At 37.9% G+C, this 24,053-nt stretch overlaps 2 protein-coding genes across 7 annotated transcripts in view; one reads left to right on the forward strand and one right to left on the reverse strand.

The window, feature by feature from the left end:
* LOC141913203 (uncharacterized) lies at window positions 1–12,584 on the reverse strand. Its single transcript, XM_074804678.1, has 6 exons — window positions 12,452–12,584; window positions 10,139–10,296; window positions 5,732–5,884; window positions 4,939–5,057; window positions 3,730–3,908; window positions 1–1,735 (listed from the first exon to the last, which is right to left on the reverse strand). The coding sequence occupies exons 1-6, from the start codon at window positions 12,538–12,540 to the stop codon at window positions 1,609–1,611; spliced, it is 825 nt and encodes a 274-aa protein (XP_074660779.1). The 5' UTR covers window positions 12,541–12,584; the 3' UTR covers window positions 1–1,608.
* LOC141913201 (fatty acyl-CoA reductase 1-like) overlaps window positions 11,580–24,053 on the forward strand; it is a 16,816-nt gene continuing 4,342 nt past the window's right edge. Inside the window, exons 1-10 of one of the 6 annotated variants that reach the window (XM_074804672.1) lie at window positions 11,580–11,709; window positions 17,081–17,282; window positions 17,677–17,852; window positions 18,506–18,685; window positions 19,847–20,024; window positions 20,441–20,485; window positions 21,150–21,176; window positions 22,804–22,990; window positions 23,395–23,485; window positions 23,595–23,681. In XM_074804672.1, the coding sequence (XP_074660773.1) occupies window positions 11,678–11,709; window positions 17,081–17,282; window positions 17,677–17,852; window positions 18,506–18,685; window positions 19,847–20,024; window positions 20,441–20,485; window positions 21,150–21,176; window positions 22,804–22,990; window positions 23,395–23,485; window positions 23,595–23,681 (1,205 nt within the window). In that variant the 5' untranslated portion in view covers window positions 11,580–11,677. Of the gene's footprint in view, window positions 11,710–12,564; window positions 12,676–15,882; window positions 15,976–17,080; window positions 17,283–17,676; window positions 17,853–18,505; window positions 18,686–19,846; window positions 20,025–20,440; window positions 20,486–21,149; window positions 21,177–22,803; window positions 22,991–23,394; window positions 23,486–23,594; window positions 23,682–24,053 lie in introns of those variants that run through there. The other 5 variants (XM_074804673.1, XM_074804675.1, XM_074804676.1 and 2 more) reach the window with 5 other exon arrangements.

The following is a 24,053-nucleotide window of genomic DNA, read 5'->3' on the forward strand; positions in this document are numbered from 1 at the left end:
TTTATATTCATAGCAACAACAATGAGCTATAGTAGTTCAATCTAATAATCATCATATAAATAATATCTCTCATTATAATAATATCTTATATCGTAATTTAACAAAAAACTGAGCATTATGGATATACATGTATACATATATATATATTCGTATAAAATCATTTTCTTTGAGAAGTAATCAATAATATTTCAGCTGCATGCATCATACTTAGCGGATATTTTGGGTGAAAAACTATGAACTTTTGAAACTGAAAATTAAGGTCCTAAAAGGAAATCACTATTTCGCTTCAAAATTTTATTTTCAATCAGATAAACTCAAATATAAATTAGCTGCTTTTACATCGGGACAATATACATTATCTTTTGATCACGAGCAAAACTTCTTCCAGTCATATCATTTTAGAACCAAGAATAATAGATTCTAAGATTATTCGTAAAAAACAAATTTTAACGAATTCTTCTATCATCGCCTCCTCTGGGAACTACATGAATTCACGTTTTAAAACAAGACAGAAAATCATTGAGACAAAAATATCAACAAAATACAGTATTTTCAATGTATACATTGGAGAAGCGCATATTTTAATATATAGTAACAAATCAAAAAGGAATTCTAACACCTATCACACAATCATTATGTATTTTTTGAAGTAAAGGTATGAAAATTACTGACTATTTCCTTAGACAGTTCATCAACTTAGTCAAAGTCGATTTATAAATGCTTAAAAGCGAATTAACGTAAAATTCTACGAGAAATTGAACATTGAAATAAAAGTCAAGAATATATATAAAGCTTAAGGTATCACCATTTTGTCATTAGAAAACGTCATATAACTCCAACTGATGATGAACTCTTAGATTTCAAAAGCAGTTTGACCTAGCTACAACGGGTAGAATACTTTCAAGTGACAGCAGATACTAGCTACGCGTTATATATCACAAATATTCTCAATTCATTAGCAGGCAGATTTGGAAATTGATCTTAAAAAGAGTTTACATTCAATTGCATAACAATAATAAGTGTGCTCAGCGGTGAAAACTAAGTACACATGAGATGAAAAGATTCAGCAGAAGAGTTTTGTTTATCATTTGGATTACTCACAAACCATGATATTAAACAAAGCGAAGTGAGTCACTGCTGGAACCAGTTGCAATTCACACACAATTATTCAACCTGTGCTAAAATTTGGCTCGGGCCGGTCTGGTGTTTTTTTCGTCGGGCCAAATTTGGGCACAAGCAAACACAATCAAACATCAACGACATTCAGAAGTTAATCAACTAAGCTTAAAGCTCAAAGTTATCGAAAAACAAAGTTTTCTCTACAACATCACAGCTTTGAACAATCCAAGAAGTAGATAATTAAGCCTCAACTTTAGTGCAGGGTTCTTTGCACACGGAAGAAAATCTTTGACTTCGGAAGGAAAAAAATGCATGATAATTCAATAAATTCACAATTTTTATCAAGTTGCAGATTCGTACTAAAATCAGTGACTCATCTCAATCAGCAACTAATAGGTGGTGCCACAAGGCTGAAATGAGTGCTTCATTTTATGCTGAAATCATGTTCATTCAGCGGCAGGGAACAGGAAGTAGTTTACGGAATATCGATTACACCTTATTCAACGTCCAATCGTAATCCTTGTACTGAATTTCCACTCCTCCCGCCTCCTCTAAGCGTTCGAGCAGAATCGAAATACCGCGATGAATGTCCTCGTTCACGTATGACATCACCCACCTAGAAATAGAATAATGACTTTAATTCTAGAATAAAAAATAAAGCAAACAAAACAAAATATATATAAGTGAAAATTGCGGACCCTAGAAATGCCAAAGGAACTCGATCAAACTGTTAAGTTCAATAATTGTAAATTAAATACAAATTTTATATTCATAAAGCCAAGGAGACAATTTTTCTCAGGCTCAAACTCCGAAATTACCATGCGTTAGTTCCCATGGCATTCTGGATATGTTGTATGTATGGCCAAAAGTTACATTTTTTCAAGACATCTTTTTGAATTTCGACCCTGTTCCTCAGTTATGAGATCACCTTTGAGTCTTTGCACTGCACAACTAGCCCCCATACTAATATTGTACCCATGGTTCATCAAAATCGACTCACTATTAATGAAGCTAAGTAGCTGAAAGACAGACACACAGACAGACAGATGATAGACAGGCAGGATGAGAATAAGGGTCTCACAGAAGCACGAGAACCAAAAATATAGAAATATTTCAGCTGATTGCCAGCACCCCTTGTTAGTTTAAAATAGAAATAAATACAGAGTAAATTCAAAATTCGCAAGACATGAAACACTACACATGGTTGAAAGTCTTTGTTAAGGTTGACAATGCAATAAGAGCAAGTGCATATCAAAGTAGCTTCAAAGTCTTTGAACTATATGAAAGGTTTGGCTAAAGAAAATAATTTGAGCATCGAATTTGAAAGATTTGAGCATTTTTAGCTTTTCACATCCAAGCCATATGTCGAAATGAAATGGGATCCTGGCACAATTTTCATTAGGCATTTGTCATTTATTGAAATTGAAAAAATTATGGGCTAATTTCGGTCAAAAGATTGAGAAATATCTGACATAATTGTCGGAATGTGCAGTGTTGACACCTGGTGGATCTACACGCTTTGAATTCTCGATTGCCCGAGTCACCTGTGTATTACCGCACAACCATGACACCGAAGATGAAAGGGTTGACATTTTATTGTATTGTTAAAGACTGTCGTTAGGCAACGACGGCGGAAGGATGCAGCGTAAAACACCAACAGAGAATTTGTATCAATAAATCAATAAACTAATGAAACATGCCTGGTTTTATTAGTGCTTTCAACACCAGCCGGCCAGCAAATAATTCTATCAACAACTAGAATTTCAGCTGTTAACAGATGTCTACGTATCTAAACAAATTTCATCGATATTGATGTAAAAAGGTGAACATTTTTTTTTCTCGTTGGATTCAATTAAATTATCGGCATGTAATTTCTTTGAGCAAAAACCCTAAAGCAGCTGTGCAATAAATAAGTAGCGTTCCTCGGCATACAATGACATTGTACCAGAAATGAATATATCTGCACCCAGTTCAACAGTTGAAGGTTAAAATAGTTGTGGTTTCAAGGTGGAACTCTTTACAAACTTGCAAACTTATCACAGTTATTGGTCAGTCCAGATTTGGCCCGTGTCAAACACATTTGGCACCAGTGTGAATAACCTGGGTCAAAAACGCATGTGTGATCGTAGCTCCGATCATTCAACACAACTATACAGTCAACCCTCGATATACTGCCCTCCCATCTACTGCCATACCCGCCTACCGCCAGGTTTTCTCAATATACATCTCAATACAAATAAATACATAATAAAACACCCCCGATATGCCGCCATACTCTCTATACCGCCAGAATCATTCTGCACCGATGTGGGCGGTATGTCGGGGGGCTGACTGTATAGTAGTGTTCATTCTTGTTTAATTCCCTTAAACCACTAAGCACCACACGGGGCATTATTTCTTTTTCCCAATGGGGAGAGACCAAAGTAGAACCGTCTACCAAGAAACTGTCACCACCAGGATTCAAACCCATAAACCCTGGATTGATTAGATCAGTGACAGGCAGCTTAAACAACTCTGCCACTGCGGCTCCCGGAAGTGTTAAATCTTCTTTACGACTTTCAAACTTCCGTGAGCGTTCTCTTATCATTGGTAGATATTGCAGAAATTTACCTTGCAGCGTTGACGTCGTTGCCGCCAAAATCCTCGCGATACCACAGAAACAACTTCGACAACTTGATAAACCCGAGTTTCACGTGACACGTCACTTCCTGTTCACAGAAAGCCTTTGCCGCCGACTCTAAACCTTTCTCGAGGTTGGAGGCAGAGTATACGCGCACAGCCGGACATGACTACAAAACAGAACACACACGAAGATCAATACTGATGAAATAGTCGGGAGGGGTGACAGTGATGAAATCATCAATATGGTAATCATAGAACCATATAGTTCTATATGGTAATGTAGACAATTCGATAGGAAACCCATTTGATACCCAATAATAGACAAATTCACTCCCATTTGGGTCGATGTGTTGAAAAATTATCCAAATGACTTTGTAAATTGAATTTGAAATACAAATTGGGACTCAAATATGATAAATCGGGAGTCAAACACAGTGACAATATTCAAGCAATATGAGGACTTATCTGATGACGACTTTATCGAGGTTGATGGTAAAATGATTTCGCTGTTACCCATTAGATTTGTATTTAGAGGTTCCACTGTATATACTTTATATACCAATTGAAACACATTAATGGTAGTTGTATTTATTTTGGAGACCGGCTTGGTTTGCCCGTTCAATTGGAAAGTCAGTTAAAACTCAATCATGACCGTCGTGTGAGCCAGTTGCAGCTCGGTCAATTCTATCAATTCTATGTGACATCACCCATCGCTGATAAAACTGTTAGCGGAGACTAATTCAATTATAACCACTCCCGGATGAGAGCAGCCATATTGATTTTTGACAGTTTCCGTTTGATTGAGATAACAGACTGAACGACAGCATCATTCAGACAAGCGAAGCGAACATGATGAGTGGGTTTCCTGCACATCCAGCTACGAGTAACCTGGGCTGGGTATCATCATGGACGTATAAACTAGATATATATGTCCATGGTATCATAGAGGTGGATGAAAGATAGTCCCTGGGAACATTTTGAAATTTGTCAGTTATAACCAGGGTTTCTCATTGTTACTATGGTGGTTGTCACCCAAATTGAGGATTTACACCTAGGGATAACTTTGATACTCAGTCTATGAAACCGGGCCCTGGTGTTTTGCCATGAAACCCAGTGCAATAACGAAAGAATTCTGGCCCTGAGCTATCACCCTACAAGACGTGTCCTGAGCTCAGATAAATGCGATCAGTTGCTCACCTTAGCACCGCAGTTGAGAGCGAAATGGATTCTCGGGTCGACATCTTTCAGCGAATACTTCAGTTTTGGATCATTCAGTTGAAAGTGGCTGCCGGAAGACGCCGGATGCGACCGATTTCCTACAACAAATGACAAAACATGGTTACGATGATCGATCTGATGGCGATTGGGATCAGTAGAAAATAACGAAATAAAAAAATAACTCGAGAAGATTTCATCATCGGAAAATACACTTTAACCTTGAAAACATGCCTACATTTGATAATAACTGATATGAATCTATGTCAATTGCAGTCCCTTTCCCTTCAATTATTTCATTTGTGTCAGGGACGTACGCAACAAACACTTGCTGAGCCATATTTTTCAAACTTTTATGGCCACAATTAATTCAGTATCTTGGCTCTATTGAGTATACATAATTATTTCTCTGCAATATTTGAAAACGAACATAAGAGATGGATAATATCGGCGACAGCCAAAAGTTGTAGTAAGTGAAATGAGATGATAAGAGATTGAAAAGCACGAACAACAGCGGTGTTCACGATATTCAAAATGACTACAAATTACATTCTCAAATTTAATTTCAAACTACATATATGAAGAACAGGGGCCTGTCTATTTCAATATTCAAAATGAGTACAAATTACATTCTCAAATTTAATTTCAAAGTACATATATGAAGAACAGGGGCCTGTCTATTTCAATCAATCTGTCACTGTGAAACTGCAAAATAAATGGTTGATCAGTCGACAAATTCTTTGTAAAGTAGAACTGAAGGATGTCGTTACGTTACCTCTGAGTACGCCGTGTTCGATATCGTCTAACGAGAACACGTGTCCGCCGATATCATACTTCGTCGTTTTCCAGAATTGTCGAATATCGAGAACCGAACGAGGAATACTGGCACAATTCAGCAGTCCGTGTATAGTTAAAGCGTTGTACACATCTGTGAAGTTTAAGAGTTAAGTACCGGATATATAGATAATATCGAATTTCTTACATTTTCCAAAAAAAGAGCGGAATAGAAAAATCTAAACCATTGACGAAACACTCAATCAGTATTGTAGCAATGATAATATAAAATTCCACGTTAAGAATGAAAAGGTTCAAACTATTTCCATAAGGTAACAATTCGTATTTTATTAATAAAATTCCTGAATATGACTATTAAGATATAGTCGAAATGACCAACTCAAGGAGACATTTCAGACTCTTTTCTTCATGCTTAGAATGGGATTTTTATATCATAGGAAAATCGGTCATCAACTCAATTCGATAACAACACATATTCAATCTTGGCGACGGATAAAATACAGACAACCGATGAAAATCAGATTATTGGCCCAAACGACCATTAGGTCGGCATATATATGCATTTAATGTGTCCCCAGTGGTCGATAGTGGTTTAGATTCTTCAGTATCTATAATCACGACCACCAGAAGTACAGCACAAACAAACATAGAACGCGCAGTAGAACGAAAATCGCAAAAATGTTCAAAATTCAGTATTAAACGAAGATACTAATGGAGAAGTATTTCAATGAGACATCATATCATTTTCGTTCTAAGGGCCATCATCTTGCTTATTGTTATTAAATGACCACATCTTAATAGATAATGTAATACGTCAATGTCAGCTGAGTTAGCGCAGGGGATATCAGTGACTCTACAGATACACAGACAGCTTGTCCTTTTCTCAATATGCATACTTATTCGCAGGAATGCGTAAGAAGGTGCTGCAAAAGAAGACAACAGTATATACTTTATACTGTATGTACCGAGTACTGAGTGAAACCATCATAGATAGAATCCATGGTCGATCCATGGACTCTAGATTAAAACGATTTTAGAGTCCACGGTGAATCTCACCGGACCATGATGTCTCTAATAACCGCATTATGAAGGTAATACATTCATTATATTAGGTTCATTCATATCAAACGAACAACGTAAACAAATTATACCCACCATCACAGCAGGCAAACATCACCGGTATTGTGTAGAGAATAATGCGACCCAGACCCCGACCTGCAGTAAGCAATTAATAAAGATAATCACATCATGATATACCATTAATCAGAATGATTATACGGCATGGATTATCTCGTACTGATTTACCAGCGAAAATTACCACGGTTCACGAAGGCTATTTTTGATATCACCGATAACAGAAACCCTAGAGGTGTGCGCAGTTCATCGGGACAACAGACACAGAAATCCAACATAAAAGTTGTTTTTTTTCTAAGTTTATTAATACCAAAATGTTTTGTGGACTGTTGCCTAACAACTGTCTTTTCAGATGGAATACTGATGGCTGGGAGACCATGGTATATAATTAATAATTCCATCTCTCATGATGAAAAAAACTGATAATGCAGAATTTCCGCTATATCTGTTTGCCTGGTTCGCTTCAAATAACCCGTCATTTGATCGCGTATTCGAATCACAACTTAATAATCGAGTGAAAGTAGATTCTAATGGTTTAAACTGTAGGCAGAACTGTTCGCACAGATAGATATAACACGTCGAAAGTTAATGACATCCAATCTAAATATCACGGATGTCGACTTCCCCCGCAACAGCTAGTATCGACGTTGATTCAATAACGCGTTATTATCGCAGAGGGTTTGGACCGGGGTCGCACAAGCCGACGAGATCGACAACAATACATCGAGCTGGAACCCCGTCGTAATCCATTTCCTGACCTCTCGGGGAGTTGTGGATCCGTAATCGCGCGGGACACCATTTACAAACGAATAAATACTATGAAAACTACATTATGGCTGATATATTCCGTAAATATGCCTTTCATGTAGATAAATATAGAAAGTGGTGCAACGCCACGTATATGCCACCCTGGTAAGATTAAAGTTAACCTTTTAGTGCCAAGACAACCATTTTGTCGCGTGGTACAAGAGCGAGTGGAAGCTTACACTTTCCATGCGGTATATGCCACCTGTCAGAATTGGAAATTCAAGATGGCCTCCAGTATTTTGACGGAGCAAGAAACTTGATTTTCGATAGATGTATATTCCATTAACCAGGAATTCAAAATGTCAGTAATGGTGGCCATGCGAGAAATTTGATCTTCAATAGGTTTTATAAGTACCGGTAGACCTACCACATTACACCAACTGCATTAAAAAAAAAAATGCACATAATTTGAATTGAAGTGTTTAGGTGGAAAAGAGAGGGGTGTGAGCACACGCCGTGTAGAATACAATGTCACCCGACCCGCCTAGTTAGTTACCTAATCGTTGGTGGTAAGCTTTTTATAATCGGATGGGCTTATACCAACGTTAGGGATGACAAGGACCAAAACACGGTTGAAAAAAGTAACACTTCAAAAATATACTTTATATTCACTTCAGTCCAAAATTAATGGCTTAATTCACAATCTAACACAGGTACCTTTCGAAATAATCCAATTTTATGTATGTTTCGAGTGGTTAATCAACATTATTTTGAGAAATTAATTAATTTCTCCACCAATTTCGCCATTGGCCGCCATTTCTCTGTATTGCACATGTGGCATGATAAGACAAGGGGACCTACAAGGATTTATATAAAACTTCCAAGACGAAACGACAATTTTTATTTTTGATGGTTTTCCAACTTATATTTCAAATCTTCAGGTTTTCCACATTAAATTATTTGAAATAATAAATTCTGGTAAAAGAAAAATGTGAATAAGTGTTGATTTCTTAATTTTTTTTCAATTTCGTCGTTTCGCTTTGTTAGTTTGTGCTGTTGTCCTGGCCTCAGTCCACAGGTGCCAGCACCTCCAGTAATTTTCAAAATGGCAGCTGTTGACCCGACGGAAATTTACTCTCACTTTACGGCCGATTTGCACATGGATTAAGATCGTCAGGTGAGGTGTTATAGGTATCAGACAAACTGCAAATCTGTTGTGCGTCGATTACAAAAAAAATTAGACGGATATCTTAAGAGGCAATGAAATGCCAGGCAAATTACTCGTCAGTCAAATTGGCTGACGAAGATTTCATACAAAAATGACCTTCCCATTCCTGACTGTGGTTTGTGAAAATATCCGATTGTGAAACTAAACCACAGACAGGTTACTGACTACCGACCCGCCCTACAACGATGACTTAATGAACATCTTCCATTAGATAATCTTAAATATATCAACATGTAGTGTCAACATGACAGCACTGTATGTAATAGCTAATTAAGAGAAAGATCAATCGCGACCATTTCATATATTGGAGAAATGATGTCACTGCTGTCTTAACAAAAGAAAGCCACTCAGGTTCAGAGTGAATTGGGAGGTGTTAAATAGCTCTTATTAGCGATTAGACCAAAACTTCAGTTGAACCAACAATCCAGAGACGTGAGACAACATTTCCAGCAATCAAGATAAAATTCATCCTTTTCGTTCCATATTCGATGTGAAATTAAACATTAATCGAAATTGAAAAACAGTTTTCATAGAGCACGGCTTTTCCCTAAATCATTGTAATCAGTGATCTGAAGTGATTGAATGAATTTTTCAAGGGCCTACAATCAATGTATGTCGCTTCTTAAACGGAAAAGATATCTAATTTAATGAGACGAGTGCAGATACTAAACCGACCCCCGCACTGACTATTGTCAGCAGATATCAGATAATTATCTTCAGTGCGGATTGTATCAATTATTTCACATTGATTTATGATCGATAATGCGAGTATATATGATATTCAATAAGCGAAGAAGATGCAACTGAATGAAATGATTTCTCCTGAATGTCGTGCCCGTGTCGGTGCGAATCAACTCATGGCACTTATTTTACTAACTGAAACAAGAACCTTCAACAACTAACTTCATACGAAATGTATTGAAGCGCACTTAACACTGACCTACGTATGATAGGATGGTAGTACTGAACAAATTATAGAATAACATTACAATCAAATATTACATTATAACGGGTACCGGTATATAGAATAGTGATCGAAAGTGTACGAAATGGCTTCTATACTACATTTGACCCTTAATCACTGCCGGCAGTGATTCCAACCTTAACAGGTTTCTTCATGTTTCCCTCCATCTTGAATTTTTGTATTTGTATTACTTTGCACGATTATTATAATTCGAAATGGAAAAATAAAATTATTATTATTATCATTATTATAACCCCGAGGAAGAGAAGTTACTTTATATTGCATTGTATGTTTAGATTTAATTAAAAGGATACTTAGGAAGAAAGCTTTTCTCTCAGTTTCATTCATGTCGTCGAGTTTCACTGATTTCAGTTGTTTTGCCGTGTTTAAATACGTCTTATAAACGTCGCTTTTCTGTAACTTTTCATAGTCGACGCCGTTACCACCGGGATCCATGAATTCACCTTTTATTCTGTAATGATTGACAAACATAAATGATCAACTGGATTTCATAAATTATCCCGACCGATTGTTCCCTTGATGCTGGAGAATTCTGGAAAATTCCACAGGTATATCGCTAAAGCGCATGTACATTAAGGTACGGTGTATGGTTTGTTACTGATGTTGCACAATGCTTGACAGTGTTGCTGCCAACTCTCAGTAAAGATTTAAACTAATTGATAAATAAAATTGATTCACCATAATGCGATGTATCAGTAAGATAAATCACCAAATTATACATCGCACTGTGATGTAGACACGCTGAAAAAGTTAACTGGCTTCTGGTTTGTTATACTCATTATTAGGGGAGGATCTAGCCTTGAGTACTGCCAACTGTGGATACTAACATCAAACTTGAAGTAACACAGTCTGCGGATTAATTCTATATTTTGACCTTTCATTAGGGCCTATATAACAAAGCATTATTGCGTAGATTAGGTCATTATTCATCGCGGCCGAAATTTCACAGAAATTTGATTTCGTTATTGACATTTTCTCTCAAGGGTTAATCGCATTAGATACACATTTAATGAGAATATGAAATATTTCAGAGTATTACGCGGTAAGAGCTGGGTTAACTTATCTCGACAAACAACGTATTTTGTATGTATGTACCGACGCAAGTGGTCTGATAGAAATCATAACAATAGCAGTAATAGGCCTACTTGACCGAAGTACAAACGAAAGCAGCACTCACTTCGCGAAAGGTCTGAATATCTAGTTTACCATGTTTCTTGGCAAAAACAAAACACAGGCTATATAGAGCTAATAAATCAATATCGTCTAGGGAGTAAGAAAATTGGGATTTAAAAGTTAAGTAGGCCAAAAAAACTGAACTTTCAGTGTATCCAGGCCATGATCTGAATCCAACTGTTTTCAGAGCCATCTTTTTTTCATTAAAATGGTCAACTTCCTAGAGCTGAAATAGTATGTCTCTATTCTAGATTTTTTAAACTAGCTATGATTCTGATACCAATAAAAATAACGAAGGGCGGCAGATAAGAGCTTTTAGACTAATATATCGAGTTAAATCTAGAACAATGGTAAGAATAAGAAACCACGCAGTATGAGATATCAACAGCACAACTATCAAATCTTGATTTCGTGAGGTCAAATTTTATCCTGACGGTCACCGGCATGCACGCGGGTATCATACTTCAGGACACGCTACCAGGGTTTATCTCGAGTTTACCGCCGCTGAAGTAGGTCAGATAGTTTGATAATGCCTAGAATAACGAGATCGATCCTTTTCAGCGTTAGTCGCACTAAAGTTCTGACAGTGGTGGCTCAGGTGCCTCAGGGACTAAACACATCTAGTAACGCAATAATTCAAGAACCCAATTAAATCATATATGGATCAAATAACAAAAAATCACATGAACAGGTCAGTGTATTTTTCTATTGGTTTTGTTTTCAGTTTTTCTACATCTCTTCGCTAAGCATCATTCTAACGAGCTAAACATTTATCATCAGTCACCGATGAACAGGGGCGGATTTAGGGGCTGGTCTCGGGGTCTGGACCCCTGCTTTCCTATCGAGGTTACTCAATTTTCATCGAGACAAATGTTCATTAGAATCTGAAAATTTTAAACTAATCCTTTGAAATTGCATATTTTTCGGATATATTTCTTCAAAAATGTTTAACAACAAGGTTGGGAAGCTGCTGGTAGCCTATGAAATGGCTGTTTATCTAAAAAATCTTTTTAGTCAAGATAATGACATAGGTTAAACATCAATTTTCAATTAAAAACTGATTAACTTCAACTGTTAAGGAACAGTCAGCAGTCGGGTTCCTAACAGAACTTATCAGCGGTCTCACACACAGATAAACAATTGCCTACAACTTCCTTTTGAATTACCGACAGCCATGATGAAGGATTGAGGTGAATGATAAATCCTTCCACTTCCAGTCTTACAATATCATAGACAGACATCTTTGGAAATCTCCCATTGACAATCTTCTTAAATTGATGATTCCTAGACATTGGTCATTGTTATGTTTTAGATTAGATTGACGCATACGAGACCGCTGATTTTCTGAATCGATATATTGGCGATTTGAATTCGATTTGTTAAAAACTTCAGCCATACTTCCCGACAAAAAAGTCAGAGAAAGTTTTCATTACCTTAACATCAATTTCTGAAGCTCCTGTGAAATTTCGGCGGTTGTTTTCGTCGTACTCGTCGCGTCGTCGGATTTATTTAACACTTCCATGACGCCGGATCGGTAAAAAACGACCTTCAATGCGAGAATACCATCAACACACAGCTGTCAAGCCGCCGAGCTCGGACCCGGAAATGAACCGGAAGTGGCTCCACATAGTGGGGAATGTCAATAAAGAATTGAATTGTATGTTGATAGAATAAATATGAGCGATGTTGATTGAAAAATTTAGCAATCCAAGTACCTCCGGCAGTTTGGAGTTGCATATGAGCTATCCACGTTCCCCTCTCGACCCGTTACTCTCTCGACCCGTTCCCGTCTCGACCCTACCGTACGATAGCGCCACCACAGTCGATTATTTGAACCATAACACTTGCGCGTATCGGATTCGGTTTTCACAGAACGATCAGTGACACTTCCCAACAATTTTAGAACTTGATTAGATTCTTTAAACTTTTCATTGAAAAGATCGAATGAGGAAATCACCTCCAATGTGAATAAAAGTAAAAATTCAGGATGCGAAAAACAATTTCCCGTCGAAATTTCCTCCCAGAATCTGGGAACAATATATTCACTGTTTAAAAGCTTTACACTAATTTCAAATGAATTACACGAGTTGAATTATTTTGGTTTCTTAGAAATAAAATCAACTTTATTTAAATCCTTCAAACCATTTTTCTAAAAACGACCCAGCCCGCGGCATTTTAATTGGGACATGTTTCATTGTGCCATTTATCAATTCAAATGTAATTCATCAAATTTATGAAAAAAAAATTATTGTATAAATTTTGCAAAAAAATAAAGATCTTGTTCAATTTTATGACGCGTTGATTTCTAGATCACGTTGTTCCCCACACCATGTTCCCGTCTCGACCCTTCAAATCTGGCTCTACTCTCTACACAGTCCCGTGGACCCTATGTTCCCGTCTCGACCCTTCACATCTGTCTCCACTCTCTACACAGTCCTGTGGACCCTATGTTCCCGTCTCGACCCTTCACACCTGTCTCTACTCTCTACACAGTCCCGTGGACACCATGTTCCCGTCTCGACCCTTCTAACCTGTCTCTAGTTTCTACACAGTCCACTGGACACCATGTTCCCATCTCGACCCTTCAAATCTGTTTCCACTCTCTACACAGTCCCGTGTACACCATGTTCCCGTGTCGACCCTTCACACCTGTCTCTACTCTCTACACAGTCCCGTGGACACCATGTTCCCGTCTCGACCCTTCACACCTGTCTCTACTCTCTACACAGTCCCGTAGACACCATGTTCCCGTCTCGACCCTTCAAAACTGTCTCTACTCTCTACACAGTCCCGTAGACACCATGTTCCCGTCTCGATCCTTCACACCTGTCTCTACTCTCTACACAGTCCCGTGGACACCATGTTCCCGTCTCGACCCTTTAAAACTGTCTCTAGTCTCTACACAGTCCTGTGGACACCATGTTCCCGTCTCGACCCTTCTAACCTGTCTCTAGTCTCTACACAGTCCTGTGGACACCATGTTCCCGTCTCGACCCTTCACATCCGTTTCTAGACAGTTTCTGGGATACTCTGACATATCTAATCGGCTTGTAATATTTCCACTCAGTGGGACGAGCCTTTAAAAAAGATGGAAATTAATATTAAAATTGGTCGAATATTCATTGATTAAAAAGATGAGGAATCTACAAAATCGATGCCGACGGACTGAATATTGATACATGTATACATAAGGAAAATTTCTACAATTTTCAATCAAACTCAGTGAAATTTTCAGGAATATGTACCATACACATTACCATGAAAACTCATTAGAACGAACTCAAAGAACCAGAAGATTACAACCGACATTGTCCTAATAGTCGAAATTCTAGATTTTTGATAATCGATAATTCGGTAGGTATATCAGAAGTATAACTAGGCTACAATGTTCCTTGGCTGAATCCCATGGTCTTCAATACGAAAGGCTTTCATTCTCATCTTAATTTTCTTTTTTTTTCTGCCTGTTGTAGCCCGACAAATCGTGAATGACAAATCATTACTTATATCGAAATATCTTGATACAAGATACGTAACACACAGCCACCATCTTAATGGCTTCACTAAACCTGTGTCCACTAAAAATGTCGAGACGGGAACATGGTGTCCACAGGACTGTGTAGAGAGTAGAGACAGGTGTGAAGGGTCGAGACGGGAGCATAGGGTCCACGGGACTGTGTAGAGACTAGAGACAGGTTAGAAGGGTCGAGACGGGAACATGGTGTCCACAGGACTGTGTAGAGAGTAGAGACAGATGTGAAGGGTCGAGACGGGAACATGGTGTCCACAGGACTGTGTAGAGACTAGAGACAGGTTAGAAGGGTCGAGACGGGAACATGGTGTCCACAGGACTGTGTAGAGACTAGAGACAGTTTTAAAGGGTCGAGACGGGAACATGGTGTCCACGGGACTGTGTAGAGAGTAGAGACAGGTGTGAAGGATCGAGACGGGAACATGGTGTCTACGGGACTGTGTAGAGAGTAGAGACAGGTTTGAAGGGTCGAGACAGGAACATAGTGTCCACGGGACTGTGTAGAGACTAGAGACAGGTTTGAAGGGTCGAGACAGGAACATAGGGTCCATGGAGAAACCCACGGGATCTGTAGAGAAAGATAACGCGTCATGAATTTAACAATCATCTTTATTTTTTTTGCAAAATTCAGACATTAATTTTCTTCATAAATTTGATGAATTCGAATTGATTAATGGCAATAAACATGCCCCAAACAAAATGCCCCGGGCCGGGTCGTTTTTTGAAAAAACGGTTTGAGAGATTTAAAGAAAGTTGATTTTATTTTTTAGAAACCAAAATAATTACACTCGTGTAATTCATTCAAGATTATATTTGAAATTAGTTTAGCTTTACCAGTAAATATATATTATTTCTGGGAGGAAATCTCGACGGGAAATTGCTTACTTCGCATCTTGAATTTTTACTTCTGTTGACATTGGAGGCGTTTTCTTGGTAAGTGCAGATCCACACCTCTCGTGATTGACGCAATCTGCTGAATGACAGAATCCAGGCTAAAATCTTTCTAGTGAAGATATCTAAAAATTAACCAATGGCAAACCACTGAATTGCTGAATTTTGAATCTGAAATACGTGTTGATATTAAATGTAATTGATTGAACCGTTTACGCGGGGAGGTGCGGATCTGCACTTAAGCTTATACCGTTTCCATCATTCGATCTTTTCAATGAAAAGTTTTCAAAAATCTAATTTGATTTTTTAAAATTGTTGGTAGGTTCACATGCGAAAAACGAATCCGATACGCGCCGTAGTGTTTTAGTTCAAATAATCGACTGTGGTGGCGCTATTGTACGGTAGGGTCGAGACGGGAACGGGTCGAGACAGTAACGGGTCGAGACGGGAACGTGGATGGCTCATATATATATGGCAGTTTGCAGCTCAGATTTTCTTGTTTTTGAGCTATTTTTGCCGGATCTAAACTACGACAGTGTGAGTTAACTATCTGATTATATAAAGCTAATATATGTTTTGGAGCGTGAAGAGTTTGGAAATTGAAAACTGCGTTTTAACCGCGATTTTCTTCACTTTCTTCATCATTAGCAGTTCATTATCTGGTCTGTGCAACTTACTTTCAGGTGTCTGGTTTATACTTTTAATGTTTCGGTCGCTACTGAGCCCCATACTATAGCCACCCCCGCACCGGCCCATAATAGGGAACTTCTTTTGGCCTATGGTCTAAATAAGACCTGCTGAAAAGTGTATCATCGCACATGTCGAATAATTTTTTTCTGATGAATGATCGATGTATTGATGATGACTCCGATGAGATTAGGGATTGATTGATGGGATTGACTACTAGGGATGATTTGACAAGCCCTCCCCTACTGCTTAACCTTTTCAGTGCTGACTAATCAATACCCTATAGTGCTGGAGATAATTTGAAAATTTTGAAAAAATCCAACCTAGTGTATTGAATAACGGGAATACCACTATAATGCGTAAACACTGCGGCGCGGTGTATCATTAGTTACTAATTTTCACTATATTTGACAGGTGCTGCTATCTTTTAATAGAGATAAAAACTAATTACGTCAATACACCGCAATGCGGTGTACTAGCAAAATCCATCACCGATTCATACAACACACTGCGGTGTAGACGCACTGAAAGGGTTATCTCTGAACAGTGATATTGTTGTGAATTATTGTGCTAATTTTCCTGTGCTGGGTGGTCTTTTGCCGTTATAGTTCTTAGGAACATTTTAGATAGTGGGCCTGGGGCCCTAGGTGCACAGTCTTGATCTGAATTATATTCTGTGACGACCAGGTGTTAGCGCGTATTAGTGTCACAGGTGTGCGTGTCGTGTTCAAACAGGTGGAGATTTTATCAATCTTAGTGAAAGAGTTAAACACAGAGCCCCACTTGCCAGAGCCACAGTAGCATAAACCAGGCCATCGATTTTTACTGTCTATATACCTTGTCATAACTAAATTATCTGGATATTTTTTTCATTGTCTTCTGCAAGATCAAAAAATTCATGATGAAACCGTTTTGATTGGAAAGCGTTACGTAAGTCTTACTAATTGTTTTTCAGTAGTATGACTACCATTCCGACGATACCAGAATTCTACGAAGGCAAATCGGTATTCATAACCGGAGGATCAGGATTCCTCGGTAAAGTTCTAATCGAAAAAATCCTACGATGTTGTCCCGGAGTGAAAAACCTGTATCTATTGATGCGGCCGAAACGCGGGAAATGTGTCGGGGACCGGCTGGATGAACTCATTAACTTACAGGTAAATTATCGGCCCTGATTCAATTCCTGATCCCCCCCAAAAATACAGAAAATTAGACTTAATTTTGGTGTCCTCACTCTTCTATTTTTCACAAAAGCTCAAAATTTTTCAAAGCAATAATCAGCATTGATAGAATATCGATATCCATTCTTGTAGTGGCAGCAGATATTTGATAAGGGCTGGCTGATTTTTCAGAGGGGTGGATGTAAAAATGAGGGGTCACAGCCCCTCCAAAACCTGTTGTGGATAACAATGCCAGTGGAAAAACTGCTAAAAAAATTTTGTTTTGAGATAATGTGAGCCCTTTTCGGACTGTGAACCCCCTGCGTACACCTGTAACAAGTGGCCCATTCAGACAGTGGCTCAATATTCATGAATCGAATGTTCACTTCAGGTATTCGACCGATTACGTAAAGAACAACCAGATTTCAAACACAAATTGATACCGATAAAAGGCGACGTAACGTCAGACGAGTTGGGAATCGGCGGCGACGATCTCGCTTTATTACGACAAGACGTATCAATAGTAATCCACTCAGCTGCCACTGTCAGATTTGATGAACCACTCCGGTACGTATCTTCTAGATCAGCAATTGTCACGTTTATTTATTTATCGCATCAATTGATACAAAAAGTTGGAAAGAAGCAAAGAGGTTTAAAGACAAAATATGATATAAATAGCCCATCTAAAAATGGTTTCTCGTGAAGATTTTGAAATTTTCAAGGTTCTACAATTTCTTAACAGTTGCACTCTTTGTGCGACCAACTCATGCAGTGTACAATATAGTTGTTACTACCTTCTTATATGTCTACCTTTTCAATAAATCTAAATGTCTATTAGCATCTTCTTTGAACTTCGGGATCAGTTGTGAAGTTGTAATTGAAGCTGTCCTTAATCTTTAAGTTAGATTTTGATCTAGGCTATCTAAAAACGAAATGGTTCTCGACTTGTCTCAAATCTTAGTATTGACGGTAGTGCAACTGATTCAATAACTTGTACTATCCTGTCTACTTGATACGGCCAGTTGAAAGGATTTCTGATTACATAAAATCAAATTAGGTTAGACCTTATTATTGTACTAATATAAGGTAATTTGTGCCGCGAAAGTAACTGTTACCTTGCTGAAATTGCAACAATCATTTGTTGTTACTGCAGTTATCAACTGTGTTTATAGACTACGATACCTTTTTATCAGCTTGTGATTTTTGTTTTGCGTTTCTAGTGTCGCGATGGAAATGAATGTAAAAGCCGTGCGTAAGATGATAACTTTATGTCGTTCGTTGCCTCACTTGATCTCGTGGGTCCACGTTTCGACCGCGTACGCCAACTGTGATATACTGTACATAGAAGAAAAAGTCTACCCTCCTCCAGTTCCCCCACAAAAACTCATCGAAGCTTTAGAGTAAGTACCCATTCACACTGTCATGAAACACTCTCCATGTTTTAACGATAATAGGGCTTATAATAAGATCCCACGTTGAAAGAAAGACGAGTACGAAACCGTTTCCTTGAACTAATATTTTATTCGACATTTAGGACTTTATCTGAAGTGTCATCTTCAGGAATACTTAAGTTTCAACGGAACATTTATTATATTTTTTTTGTATCACATACGTAAGAATGTAGTCTAATCAACCGATCGAAGTTTAAGAGTTTTTTACGGCTGCATTTTTACGGGCATAGTAATTGCGCCGGCTGTGTGCGGCAGATACCGGTAGTTAAGTGCATATTCTAATGCGTAGTGCTTTTATCGGTGATTCAGAATTAGACAATGCTTGAGCAAAGTACTATCATCAAACAATAACATATGCCGTATGTGGTATTAGTCTGCACTGATAGATGAGTTTATTTTTATGTATTGCTCTTAGGCATTGTATTACCACACGAGCTAGTGTTGTTTTACATATCATCGATGTCACTCCAGTCATTTTATCTACAAACCTCTGAATATAAGTTCGACAGTATGGAGTGTAGAATGACTGAACCAATTCCGCGATGGAGTCAAATCAAATCTACATCAGTGAAAACAGGCCACTGAAAATCTGTACCTATAAGAAATCTATAAAGTAGGAGAAAAAAGTTGTTTGATTTTGTTATATTCAGTAATGATTGAAATCAATCAAACACAGGTAAAAACATTTGGTTTGCTATGAGATATGGTTACATATTAGGGTACTTAAAATCCCCTAAAGCCTTTTGACGCAATAACCATTGATGAAGCACTACGTCGGCGTTGTTATGATTAGATAAAACCACACCATTCTAAGAATGAGTCCGGGAATAATCTCAATGGTTTTGTTGTAACTTGAATATTCCTAAAGATGACTATTATGATGAAGATGAGATAACCTTTTAGCTAAAGGAAACTTTTTGGATTGTATTATTCATTCCTATTGAAGACTGTTATGTTAGTTTGAAGGTTTTTCAGTCACCATGACTGATTTAGGTGAATCTTTCATGACTCATGAAAGATTCACCTGAATCATGAATTTATCGCAAGTAAACTAAAGAATACAGCAAATCCAGTTATTGCTCAGTAACGTTTTTGTGTTTAATTTTACAGTTGGATGGATGATGCAATGATCGACCAAGTGACACCAAAACTCATAAAGAATAAACCGAATACTTACACATTTACGAAGCATTTAGCCGAAGCTTTGCTGACAGAAGAAGCAACCGATCTACCGATTGCGATCGTACGTCCGTCGATTATCGGCGCCGCGTGGAAAGAACCGTATCCGGTATGAGATAACTCACCGCCCACCAATTTCACACGGTCCCTACGACTCCTTGGTTCCTTAAAAACTCCCTCTAAACTGAAAATGCTTTTAAAGGTGCTTGAAACTCCTTTTATTTGAGCAGGATGCCCAAAACTCCTTTAAACTCCATCAATTTTGAGAAATAGACTAGTCCCTATTAGAAATACAGTAGACTGCGCCTAAATTAGTACAGTTGGGATCAGGATTTGTTTCTCCCCCAATTAGGTGGTTACCAAATTAGAAACCAAGTTTGATAGTGTCTACTGTAATTGGGATATGTAATTCCTTTAAAACTCCTTGTATGCAGGAATGACTGATCTGTAAGAGCCCTGTTTCAACTCATTTGATTAAATCAAATGTCGCTCGTTTTTAAGTTGTCATAAATTGATGGTTTTCAGGGCTGGATTGACAATGTTAACGGACCAAGTGGATTCTATATAGCTGTAAGTTTCAAACTAATGCATTCTCTGTAAATCCTTAGAGCCAGTATTATATCAATCCATGATTCTAAGAATAATTTGTGTAATTTTTCTGTGTTTTGATGTCGGCATGATTAAATCTGTTGTTTGTCTTCCTCTGATTAACTGATTATTCAATCTATCTATGTGTTTATAAGGCTTATTACTAAGGGCCCAGCCCCACGGTTATAAACAGCTTAGACGTTACTGTTCAATTCCGAATATTAGACCCTTGAGTTAGATTTTTGCCGAGAACTAACGAAATTGGGTGAATTTTTTTGTTTCAAAAATCTGATAATCCGGACCCGATTCAAGTGAAAGTTAAGGTATTAGTCTAGAAGATACCCAATATCCATATAAGATGAAATGTGAGAGAAATCCCACAATAGATTCAGCCAAAGATTTAAAGTTGCTAAAGTGTATATGATATTTCGAGCAACGTTTCAGCAAATGACTATTAGCCTTCATCAGTACACCTGATGATGGCTAATAGTCTCCAAATACATATAGACCTTTTAGTCGAGAGCTTTACATCTTTACCTGAATTATTATGGGATTTCTCTCTGGTAAGATTAACCCACACCTGGGACTGGATCGTGCTTCATAATTGATCGACGTTGAAATTTGAAATGATTTGTTCGTTTTACAGGAAATAGAACAAGCCGTAAAACATTGTGTAAGAATTTGGTGGCTGATGATATATTAACATACTGAGACTGACAATAAGCCTGCGATCACACGTGCGACCCGGGTCAAATTTGACCAACTGTTCACTCTCGTGCCAAATGAGTCCACGTCTGGTGGATATTTGGCCCGACCAGACCTGTACCAAATTTTAGCACAGGTCAAATTTTTCCGATTCGCATCACTTGCCACGGCATCATTTTGATTGCATCGTTTGATATCAAGCTAGTGGTTTACGTCATGTGTGAACGCGTTCCCTAATTTAGCACGGGCCGAATAGACTCTGGTCTTGTTCGCGCCAGTTTGACCCGGGCCAAATCATCTCCGTGTGATCGCGGTTATATTTATAATTCACTGTTATTTTATACCACTCTATATTCTAACTATCGAACAGATACACATATATTTATCAAACTCTGCTTCTGCAAGAGAACTGCTTTGTTTACATATTTCTGTTTAGATATTCTTGCTAATGCTATCGGGCTGAAAGTCCACACAACTATTTTGCAAATTATTATTTTTTTTCAATTAAAAATTTCGCTTGACGTTATTCATGAAAAAATCTGTCTCTATCTCTGAATGCCTCAAGTGCAGTATATTATTTGTGTATATTTGAACGCACTGTAAATAGTCGCATGACTTTTGGTATGTCGCGTCTAAACAAGGTATCAATTATCACAAGACAATATTTATGAAACTATCGTTATTTACCTGGGCACTGGTTGATAAGAAAAGCACAAGTTTTTCTTTCTCCACTGACCGAGGGTCTTGCTAAGACAATAACATAAATCTGATACTTTCCTAAACTTTTAACCTTTTCTTTATCAAACTTTTAACCGTGTGTAAACTGGGTTCATCGCGGTCAGTGAAAGGTTTTGAATTTCATCCAAAAACGAGGACTTTTGAGGCAACCTGTGTACAATCCTACTGCAAATATAATTCTTTGGCGTACTTTGAAATGGTTTTGAAAATTCTTGGATAATGTCATCATATTTAGGTGATCGGTAAAACTATGCTCGCTGGCCTATTTCATCATGTACATCGATGAATTTTTTGAAAGGAGGGTTCTTACAGTTGAGGGAAATCAGGCTTTCCAGATTTATTTTCCTCTACTGAGAAAATCATGGAATTCTGACTTTCCTTGAATATCAGGGAAAAGTCAGAAACTTGAACTACACTAGTAGCGCCTCTTGATATTAAGAAATACCCTCTACTGAGGATATCTGATGATTTGATCAGGGAATTTTTCGTCAAAGGTCAGGGAAAATAAGCGAAATGACAGAATTAGGGGGGGCATTCCCCGATCTGTTAGAACCGCTCGTTTACCCCTAGTGACCTTATGATACAAATAGGATGAGGGTACTTATCATCTGCTGACTAATTAATACCCGGAAGTGCTAGAGATAATATGACAATTATCAAAGATGCCACTCCAGGGTGTTGAATAACAGGCATAGCGCTATAGTGCATCTACACCGTGGTGCGGTGTATTGTTAGTTACCATTTCACTATGGTGTAGACGCACTAAAATCGTTAATCGTTAATCAGTTTTTCTGACGTTAATCCTAAGGTATTGCGGAAACTCTTTCTAACATTATTTTCGTCATGATTCACTGCAGGTTGGTAAAGGTATCCTACGTTCGATGGTAGTCGAATGCGAAGCGATCGCCGATATCGTTCCGGTCGATTTGCCGGTGAATATGATCGTCTCCGCCGCCTGGTATACAGCGGTGATGAAACCGGAAACGCGTAAAGTCTACAACTGTACGATAGGAACGGTGAATCCATTTACTTGGGGAGAAATGAGTAAGTTTTCTAAAGCTGCGCACATCTATTTTCACGTTTCAAAGTTTCTAAACATAGGTTCTCTCTGTGCCAGGTGACCTGTGCGTGACTATAGAATTATTGTCTAATCCTTATAATATCCAAACTATTGGAAAGAGGGTTTTGATATGTCACAAAACTTAAGTGTATAGACTTAGCTATGGTAGGGGGCCATTTGGTAGGGTCAATTCTCAGTCGAATACAGAAATACCCCCTAAAAAGTTAGAAGAATCACAATTTTACAGTGTTACATTTCCAATAAGGGCACTGTAGCTTACTGATGTAGCATTTCAGCCTTTATCGTGCTTCTTACAGTTTGGTGTCAATTTCATCAATTTTTGATTTGTTATTGTAAATCGATCCATGACTTTCATTGTTTCCATTAGGTAGCGTCGTACAGGATTACTTCAAGCGTAACCCGTTAGAAGCTGCATTCCGACGTCCACAACTGACGTTTCACAGAAAGAGCGAAAAAAGGTAAATGAAATGTATGAAATAGTGCATTTCAACGAGGAATGCAACATTTGAACAATACCGGTTAGTGTTCAATACGTACAGTTACTTATTCTGAATTCTTGCTTTTCAGTTCATTCGACTACTGGAACTTTATCAATCACATCATCCCAGCTCATCTCGCTGATTTAGCATTCAGACTCGTCGGACAAAAACCCAGGTAAATAATGAGATCATTTGACCTAACTGTTTCTAGAGTAGGGATTCTTTATTAGTGTAACGTTGAAAAAGTCTGTGGAAAGAAAATGATTTTAAAATCATGTGAAATTGAATTGATGAATGGGAAATGTAAGGAAATTCTGACAATTTCCTAAAGTCAGGGAAAAGCAAGGGCATTTAAGCCAAGGGCCTAATCTAATTGTTCTATCCCTATACAAGCTGCGTATGTATATGACCCAGGGTATCAAAAATTGATAGTGAAAGAAAATTAGTTAAAACATTGTTTTGGGTAAAATGTTTGCACCAATCTTCAGAGATTTATTTGAAAATGAGTAAAATGAATAAAAAGCAAATCTCTGTAGATGGACAGAAG

Source organism: Tubulanus polymorphus, chromosome 11 (assembly GCF_964204645.1).
Source record: "Tubulanus polymorphus chromosome 11, tnTubPoly1.2, whole genome shotgun sequence".
NCBI lineage: Eukaryota > Metazoa > Nemertea > Palaeonemertea > Tubulaniformes > Tubulanidae > Tubulanus > Tubulanus polymorphus.